Source organism: Ornithodoros turicata, chromosome 2 (assembly GCF_037126465.1).
Source record: "Ornithodoros turicata isolate Travis chromosome 2, ASM3712646v1, whole genome shotgun sequence".
Taxonomy (NCBI): Eukaryota; Metazoa; Arthropoda; class Arachnida; order Ixodida; family Argasidae; genus Ornithodoros; species Ornithodoros turicata.
The window spans coordinates 111990261-112000398 of NC_088202.1; the positions used below are offsets into that span (position 1 = coordinate 111990261).

General features: G+C 48.6%; 1 protein-coding gene across 1 annotated transcript; it reads right to left on the bottom strand.

The window, feature by feature from the left end:
• Positions 1-5797: 5797 nt before the first annotated feature.
• Positions 5798-8647, bottom strand: LOC135384953 (uncharacterized). Its single transcript, XM_064614133.1, has one exon. It carries the CDS (start codon positions 8645-8647, stop codon positions 5798-5800), a length of 2850 nt encoding a protein of 949 aa, XP_064470203.1.
• Positions 8648-10138: the final 1491 nt, after the last annotated feature.

Below are 10138 nucleotides of genomic sequence, written 5' to 3' on the forward strand. Positions count from 1 at the left end.
CATGAACGAAAGCGTGCTTGGCGAACGAAATACAATCTCGACAGGTCATGGTCACATGTCACAGCAAACTTCACTTCATACGTGACCTTATAGATGGCCGCGCCCGTGATCGGCGGCCAAACCGTTTGGTAACAACGCGTTTCCTTCCTCTGTGCGCCTTATTGGACGTTTTTCGCTCCCGTTAACTATTTTTATCCAATATTTCCACAGTAAAAGGCACAGTTTAGTACTTGAGCGCTCGTGCTGCTTCCAAAGATGTGATGACAACCCCGCTTTAAGATGCACTGGACTACCATGTCGCTGAAAAAAGCACCGTATAGTTTACGCTGGCAAAATATTCTCATCTCTTGACTTTATGCCAACGCGAATATGGCGGCAAGCGCTAACGATATGTAAACAAAATCACAGTACCTCAATATGACGTTGCCTATGACGTGTGACCACGACAAGATGGCGCTTTTCCGAAAACCACCCGCTTGAGGGTAGTCAATAAGATGGGGGTTTGTGTACCCCTTGTGGTAGCATACTTGTGGTATCTCTGAATGATTTGTTGCTGCTGACGGCTACGTAGCCGACATTTTTTTTTTCAATTTGAGACACGTGTTACACGCATGCAATGTAGTTTCCCGCTGTACCTAACGAGCAATTGCAAAGTTGGTGACATGGAGGAGGGAATGGGAGGAGCGCGCTATGACATCCAGAAGTGTAGCTGGCCGAGCAACTTGATGGGCATGGTATCGCTAGAAGCGACCGCTAGAGGAGTCCCACGACTCTCTTCTTACCTGCATGTATTAAAGTACGTTCTGCCGACAGTAACGACAGGCAATCACGGGGGGGGGGGGGTTCACGACGTCCAGGCCCCCTAGATCCGCCCCTGGATGAGAGCCCCATAGTCCCCCTTGGCTATACCTTCCGACGCCAGTGCCTAAAAAACGTAACAAATTTTCAAACTACCCAGCTCACAACTCCTACCTTTCGTTAATATTTACAGAAAGCAGAACGATAAACCAAAGCATATATGATTTCCTCACAACTAGGTTGCAGCTGACACTAAGGATACTGAATTGTCTCGGTTGAGGGAATTAACAAATATAATATGATGTCTCGTTAGTCCCGAACAAAATGACAACAGGGATTTCCGCACCTCGGACCTTTACTGGATCGCCTTGTTATTTTATGTAGTTGTTGAAAGACATAAGTGTGGTCCAGCACCACTATCCAGAACTCGAGGGGTTTGCGCGGTCACAAGTGGCGCGCAAAATACTGAACTCGTCCCTGTCAACGCTCGAAGACCTCGAGAAGTCTGGCCTCGTAGAAGAACAGCACTTTGATATACTGCATGCTGTAAGTAAAAAAACATACAACTACGTGGATGTAGCAAATGCCTAAGCTTGGCTCTGGAAAAAAATGAAGAACGATTGATTGATTGATTATGTGTTTATTGGCACAAAGGCAACAAAGGCCATAGAGCGCCTAAACTATGGTGAGTGTGTCGGAGATGATTATGGGAAAGATGATGTGAGAGAGAGTGTGGTAGTTAAAACCTATCTACAGGTATGAGCGATGAGCGATGATTGATTGACCAGGATAAGAGAGAGCGGGATGACGATAGCAAGCGAGCATGGCAGTTAAAAGCTATCTACAAGTGTGACAATGAGATATTTACATGAGGAGTTCGGTGATAATGAATAAAAGCGGAGCAATGCTTATCATCTACATCTGACTAAGAAACCCACACGTGGTCAAAAATTTGATTACGTTATCAAACGGCACAAGAGGGGTGTCACCCAGTAGAAGGGCTGGGTGGAGTGGGACATGGTATCTGTAGAATGCGGTGAAATACTGTTGGCGTTGGTGTTCGAAGTGAGGGCAGGATGCCAGTACGTGCAAGACAGTCAAGCTGTCACCGCTGTGCGCACAAGCTGGCGGATCCTGGCCTCTGAGTAGGTGGTGATGCGTGAGCCATGTGTGTCCAATCCTCAATCTCGCGTAAAGAACTTCGAATGATCTGTTGATGTGTTCAGTCCGATGCGGGGAGAAACGTGTGGCTGTGTGAGGTGTAGCTTGTTATTTTCTTCCATGTCCCACTCCTGCTGCCACTGTGTGCAGACAGCTCTCTTTAACACTGGCAGGATGTCTTGGTAGGGTAGTCCTAGAGCTGACTCCTCTTGTGCCAACGCTCGCCGAGCCTCACGGTCGGCTCGTTCCCCGGGATCCCAGTGTGGCTGGGGACCCAGCAGAGACAGATTGAAAAGCCTCGGGAACAAAGTTGGGTCGCAAGCGCTCGTACTCGCTTGACGAGGTGATTCTTGCTGTCATAGCATGAAAGCAGCGCACGCACAGAGCTTAGTGAATCGGAATAAATCACTGAATTTTGAAGGTCGTTTTGTTGAATGTGCCGCAGAGCCAGGAGAATCGCGTAAAGCTCTGCGGTGAAAACTGTGGCGTTCGTGTTCAGGCGTGCCGTCATAATAGAATCACCTTCAAGGGCAACGGCCGCCACACCATTGCTTACTTTAGTCCCATCAGTGTAGATTGCATGGTGGTTCCCGAAGTTACGGTGAATCTCCAGGAATTCCTGGAGAATGACAGTGTGTGCAGTGGATTGTTTGTCAAACTGTGTCATTTTTAAATTGGATTGTATTAGATGTCTCTGCCAAGGCGCAGCATCGAGGACTGCCTGCTGCAAGGGAACGCCAGATGGGCTGAATCCCACACGGGAACTCGCCGCCTCCACACGAAGCGGGAACGAGGGTACAACAGAGGGCTTTGCAAGGAAGAGTCGCTCCAGAGCGGGGTTCACACTAGAGTGTACAACTGGGTCATCGCCCTGGCATCTGTACCTTAGCGCAGCCTTCACATGTTCAAATTGTCTCCGTCCGAGAAACAAGAAGGAGCTTACTGGGGGAAGGAGCGATACTGTTCAATAGATGTTAATGATAATCTTAGACGGATCGTGCTAACTGATACCGAATTACTTTGTGAGCGCAAACATTGCCTCAAGAGGAGTACGGGTCGTTCGAATACATATATATCGTAGCCGAAACCGCGCCGACGGGGAGCAAAAGGGGGAGTTTTGGGGGGTGGGGTGGGGTAAGAATTATGTTAGGAGTAGAAGTTCCTGTCTCGGACCTTAATGGAAGAACTGCAAGCCCAAATCCAATCGCATTTATTTCTGCGAAGCGAACTACCACACGACCTGTTCCTTCGAAACCTGGAACCCGATTCCAACAACACAAAAACCAAACCCGTGCAACCTGCTTCTTCTTCGTCCTCGTCCTTCAGTCCGTTGTACCAACTTCTAAATGTCCCAAAGTTCAACACACTCCCCCCGAAGAAAAGGTACTTTTCTTCTGTTAAGTGTCCACTTCACACTTCCACCTTGTAGAGCAGTTCTCCCGGACGTATCACTACTGCTTGATTTGGGATGCGAACCTCGAAAGCTCTTGCTTTGCCGTCTTTACCGGGAAAACTTCGGACTATTCTTCCCATCGACCATCTTTGCCTTGGTTTTCCGTCTTCGCGGATGATGACCAAGTCATCCACTTAAGGCCTCCTTTGCGCTTGCTACAGAGGTTGCGCAGTTCTGTGAGGTACTCCGAGTACCATCTCTTCCAGAACAGTTCCAGAGATTCCCGTTTCTGCCACAACCTTTGTATCGTGGTGGCATTGCTTCCATACACATTGCCAGAGGGGATACCTGGCAGGGTCGTCAGTCGTTTTCCAGTCAGAAATGCTGATGGAGATAATGGCCGCTCCTTTTCATCTTCGTACACATAGGTTATTGGTCGCGAATTCAACACGGCTTCGACCTCGGTGATTGTAGTGCTGAGCTCGGCTTCTTTGAGACACCTTGCTCCGATCGTCTTTTTCAGAGCAACCTTTACTGACCTTATTAAACGCTCGTAAAAGCCGCCCCACCAAGGAGCATGTGGAGCATTGTATCGCCATTCTACTCTCCAGTCAGCAACCTTTCCCTTGACTGTTTTGCTGTTGACTACGTCCCATAACTCTCGCAGCTCCTTGTTACTCCTTCGAAAAGTCTTGGCATTGTCACTGTAGACTATGTTGGGCATTCCCCCGTCGCGCCACGAACCTCCGGAAAGCTAATAGAAATGTGGATGTTGACATGTCTTGTACTATCTCAAGGTGCAAGGCTCTAGTGACTGCGCACACGAATATCACGAAGTGCCCCTTCTTCGCAGATTGTCGAGTTCTTATCCACAGCGGTCCGGCGAAATCAAGTCCAATCACTGTAAACGGTTCTGCCTGGGTCACCCTTGCTGCTGGTAGCGGAGCCGGTTCTTGTCCTGAAGCTCTTGCGTTATATCGCTGACATACGACGCATTTCCTCAAAATTTTCTTGATCGCCTGACGTGCTTGCAAAATCCAGTATCTCTCCCGCAATTGCACAAGTGTATCCCTTACTCCGGAGTGGAGCAAGTCCCAGTGGCATTGTCTGATCAACAACTCCGAATAATGATCTCCCTTTGGCAATACCATGGGATGCTTCTGGTCGTAGGGTAAGTCGCTCTGCTGCAATCGGCCTGTTGACCTGAGAAGGTCTTTTCCGTCACGAACAGCATGCTGCCTTGTAACTTTGACCTCATCGGGAGCGATGTCTTGCTTCGCACAGCTGCTATTTCCTCTGGGAACACGTTTGCTTGCACAGTTTTCACGCACTGTTCCTCAGCTCTTCTTAATTCCTGCGCTGTCAACGGTCCGCTTTGGCGACTTCTTTTCCGCGCTTTTTCGGTGAATCTGAAAACCCAGGCCATGACTTTGTGCAGTTTCTTCAGGGTACTGAACCTTCGCATGTCGATGACTTCGTCTGTCACCGTCGTTACTGTCTGCAATACGTGTCTTGATTCCTTTTCCTCTAGTTCGTCTTTTGCAAAGTCACCATCTGAGCTGCCACCAGGCCATTCGCTTTCATCCTCAGACAACCAGCTTGGTCCTGACCACCACGTCTTACTTTCGATCAACTTTCGTGCGGAGATTCCTCTTGTTAACATCTCTGCTGGGTTTTCTTTACTGTTACAGTATCCCCATTCTGTTGTCCTCGTGCGCTCGTGAATTTCTTTTACTCGATTGTGGACGAATTGTTTCCATCGTTGTGGATCTCCACGTGTCCAGCAATGCGCGATTTTGGAATCTGTCCACAGGTGTCGTCGAACTGGAGTGACTTGCATCTTTTCTGTGATGTAGGAAGCTAGTCTTGCTCCTACCAGGCATGCCATCAACTCGAGCCGTGGAACCGTCAGTCCTTTTATCGGCGCGAGCCTAGACCTTCGCCATTAGCATTGTTGGGCTCTTTGTACCACTGGAATCTTCCATAACTGTATATGATACCGCTCCATAAGCTGCGGGGCTTGCATCACAGAATATATGTATCTCCGTGAACACGACATCTGCATCCTTGTCCTGGCCGCTGTACCTTGATACTTTCAGGTCTTGCAGGTGCAACAACTCTGCACACCACTGATTCCATGTTGGTTGAAGTTCTATGGGCAGTATGTCATCCCAACCAACCTTTCGTTTCCACAACAACTGGAAGAATATTCTTGCGCATACGGTGAAAGGTGCCAGCATTCCCAAAGGATCGTAAACTCGTGCGGTGATCTGCAGGACCCGTCGCTTGGTGTCTCCTCGTTCCTGATGCATGTCCCATACGTCGCTCATTGAAATCGTTAAAACGTCTTCGTCCGGTAGCCACGCTAATCCTAAGACCTTTTGCATGTCCTTCGTGTCTCCTAATGTCCTTTCACCAGACTCCGCTTGCAAGAATTGACGCACGTCATTGTCGCTTGACGCCCACTTGTGTAACTTCATGTGCGCCCGCTCCAGAATCTGTTGCCTCTTTAGCGATCTTCTTTGCCTCTTGCACATCAGTGGCTCCGATGACCAGGTCGTCGACGTACATGTGTTTCCCTAGGCGGCTCGCAGTCTCTGGGTACTCTTCTTCCATCGCCTTGAAATGATTCCGTAACGTAGCAGCAAGCAAAAACGGACTTGCCGTCGTACCAAATGGGACTCTCGTCATCCGCCAGCTTTCTATCTTTGGTAGTGGCGCTCCTCCTTTTGGCGTTGTTTCATACCACAGGTAACGTAGGGCATCTCTGTCCTCCTTTCGTACTTCTATTTGTAAAAAGGCTTTTTGTACGTCGGCCACCAGGGCGATTTTCTTTATCCGGAAATTCATTAACAATTCCACAACATCCGGATTTAGATTCGGTCGTGCTTCTAAACACTGATTGAGCGATTTGGCAGTGACGCAGCTTGACGAACAGTCGAATACCACCCGAAGTTTTGTTGTGGTGCTCGAGTCTCTGAGAACCGCTAGATGTGGCATGTAGTACACGACATCTTCCTCGTCACTGTATACTCTCTCGGCCATGCCCTCATCACTGTACATTCGTATAGTTTCGTCGTACCTCTTCAAGAGCTCCTGATTGCGAGTGAGTCTTCTAGTCAACTGATTAAGCCTCTTCAGAGCTACTTCTTTGTTACTTCCCAAGTCCACTGTAGACTTGAACGGGAGCGCTACTTCGTAACGCCCTTCCTTCAGTTTCACAGTTTCTGAGAACTGACGTAGCACTGTATTGTCCCTTTCATCGTCGGCGTCAGGTGTCACTCCAATGGATTCCAGCTGCCAAAACTTCTTCAGCGTCGTATCTGTTTCTAATTCATCCACTGCTATCCGTAACACCAGAGCTTGATTACAGTGCTTGATTATTCCACTTTCTGGGCACACTCCATGAACTGTCCATCCGAGTCTTGTTTCCACTGCCCGTAAACTGCTTCCCAGTCTCAAAACTCTTCCTGTTACGAGATCCCAGTATTGATCCGTGCCTACGAGGACCTGAATATGTTCTCGACTTTCAGGGCAGACCAAGTGCTGTACTGAAAGGTTCCTTCCTTTCATTTCGTTGATTATGCTGGAACATGGTGCTACTGTGTTTTGGGTGCTGATGACGTCCGTGACAAGTACTTCCATGTAGTACTCCATACCGCCGTACATACTCTGAAGCTTGAGGGATACTCGCCGAAACGTCCTCTCTTCTTGTCGTCCTCCGAACACGCCAACTTTCAATGCTTCGTGACCAACTGTCTTGCATTTCAACCTCTGAGCAGTTTGTAGTGTCACAAACGACCTCTGGCTTCCTTTGTCAAACATAACTTTGCACTTGTCCGCTCCCACTTCTTTGCACCAGGCGACGACTGTCTGCAGCACGGTTGTTGGCCGCCTTGACTCTTCCACCAACTCCAAGCTTAGCTGCGCCGTCCCGCCGGTCAACTTGCCCTTGCTGGGAGAATCCTGACTTCCAAACTTGCACACTGACGAAACGTGTCTCTTCTGACATTTCTCGCATTTGACCTTCCGCCAACACCTTCTTGACACATGATTTGGCAAAGTGCATCTGAAGCATCGTCCTGCTTCTTGCAGTTGACGCAGCTTCTCTTCATTTGGAATCGTCGCGTTGCATTCTGCAGTCACATGCTCCCGCGCTTTACAGAAGAAGCATTCTGGACTATCATCTGACATATGAAGTAGCGCTGAGGCCGATGACGGTCTTCTGAATTTCCTTGTGTGCTGGGTCTTAGCTTCGTTGTCCTTCTGCTTATACCCTGACGAAGGCTCTTCTTCATGGGCATTCAATCTCTCCCTGCTCTCTACCTCCACTCGGAGGAACTTCATGAATTCAGTCACCTTCGTCACGTGTTGCTTGTCGGGACCTACTGAAGTGTCCTCGGCACTAACTGCCTGATTGTTACTGTTTGTAGATGTCTCCTCTTGAGCTTCCAACGTCTTTCGATTGAAGTTGATGACTATTCCTTGAGGTACAAGCCGTATCATGAGTGAATACAGCATCGACGCAAAAGACTCCTCGGCTACGCCCAGTGCTTTCAGCGCTCTCATGTGCGATGAGATATCGTCATGAAGCTTCCGTAGTCCTTTCGTATCCTGGGCTGTCTTCACGGGCTGGAGACTCATGAGCCTGCTCATGTGGTCCTCTATCTGAAGCGACTCATCGCCGAAACGTCCCTTGAGGATGTCCACAGCATCGTTATAGCATCGTTCCGTTGGCGGTAGCCCAGCAATGGCTGACGCCGCTTCACCGGTCAGTGCTGCTCGTAAATAATTGAACTTGTCGCACGTACTGAGCTTCTGGTTGTCGTGGACAACTTGTTGGAACTGTTCCCAGAACATCATCCAATTCTTGCGCTGGCCGTTGAACTTTATAATCTCCAGCTTGGGCAACCTGACTCGAACGTTCGCATTTCCAACGTCATCAGCCTGTCTCGCTTCTGGAATAGGTCCTTGTGAGCTTCTTGTCGAACTCCTTGTCGGGCTAATTCGTTCTAGCCTGAACTGTAGCCGTGCCAGCAAAGCTGTCGCTCGGTCAATATATTCGAAGCTTTCTTTTTGTTCTTCCTCAACTTCCTCTTCTGACCACAAAGGTTCCAACTCCGCATCCACTCGTTCCAAATTGTCCATCTGCTTCTTTACTCGAGCAACGAGCACTTCTATGTCCTCTTCCGCTAGATCGACACCAGTCAGCTTCTCTGTGGCTTCATTGACTGTGCGAGACAATGCGCTTCTTAGCCCTCGGCGACGACGTAGCAGGTCTTCCATGTGTTCCATCTCCTGTTGTAGGCCTAGTAGTTCGCAGAATGCCTCATCTAAAGTGGACGGAGATCCTTCGTCTCTTCCTTGTCTCCCGGGTTTCGGCACCAATCTTCTTTAGAAGTTCCTGTCCCGGACCTTAATGGAAGAACTCCAAGCCCAACTCCAATCGCATTTATTTCTGCGAAGCGAACTACCACACGACCTGTTCCTTCGAAATCTGGAACCCGAATGTCCAACAACACAAAAAAACCAAACCCGTGCAACCTGCTTCTTCGTCCTCGTCCTTCAGTCCGTTGTACCAACTTCTAAATGTCCCAAAGTTCAACACGGGGAACCCTATCACATACAGAGTGCTTGAGGTAACGGGTAAGTTCGAGTTGCTTGTCCTGGCTGTCACCCTGCCGACGCTATGCTACTGACGAAAAATTGTGCTATGCCGTCGTCGTAAAGCTACGTTTTAGCAGCCCCCACTTCATACACTAAGCGTTAGCGATGGCCTACTGTACTACTATACTGGAAGCAAGGAGAATGTTAAAAGTGACGCGAATATTTAATGTATTTTTACGCATGTAATACGTGTATGTAATGAAGTTTAATAATATTTGACTTCATATATGCCGACTAATATGCAATATTTAATATAAACGGCGTTGTTTTATTCTTCACTGATTTTTTGTTGTTGTAAACCTATGAGAGTAGCATAGATGACGTTTTTTCAGTTCAATTATACGGCCAGGTGCCAGCGGCATGGCCGAGAGGGGGTAAGGCGTCCCGCTGCTTGGTGGTAGCCAAGGTCGTGCTGAAGACTGGGAGGTGGTGGGTTCGAGTCACACCGCAGGCTGTGCTGTCTGAGGTTTTCCCTGGGTTTTCCGAAGGCCTTTCAGACGAATGTCGGCACGGTTCCCCTTGAAGTCGGCCCATGAAGCATACTAACCCCCCTGTCCCACGCACCTTCCTGCTGTCCTCCCTTCATCTGTCCACACCTGTACGCCGCTCATAGCCACAGTTGCTTCGCGGCGCTAACACTGAAGTAAAAAAAATACGGTCAGCCGTATGCAACTATACAAGACAATTAATTACCTAAAATTCACTAATAATTTAACTGGAGGATTTCGTGCAGAAGCGAGATAGCAGAATGGCAGACAATCCTCGTTGAAAGGCATTCCATTTTTAAAATATCCAGAACCGCGCACCTGTCTTGAAATATCCATCTCCGTATTTCGCTATGCAAGTGAGCCGAAACCGAAACTGCACAATCGGGAGCGCCGGGAGGACAGCGGCCGTTACAAGTCAGAGGGCCACGTGCATTGGAGTACCTGCTGATCTGTTGGCCAGATAAGCCTCCATCGGCAAAGGTAATGCGCTACTGAGGCACGAAGTTTTGGTTTCAGCTCATAAGCATAGCGATGCGTGACGTGATGTGATAGAAAAAAAAAAAAGAAGCGAAATGCGATGATGGGTATTCATATTATGCGCTCGTTTCATGATTTTTAAAAGATGGAATGA

Excerpts from the sequence above, each read along its gene's own strand:
- LOC135384953 (XM_064614133.1), bottom strand. The coding sequence starts at position 8,647 with ATGGAACACATGGAAGACCTGCTACGTCGTCGCCGAGGGCTAAGAAGC.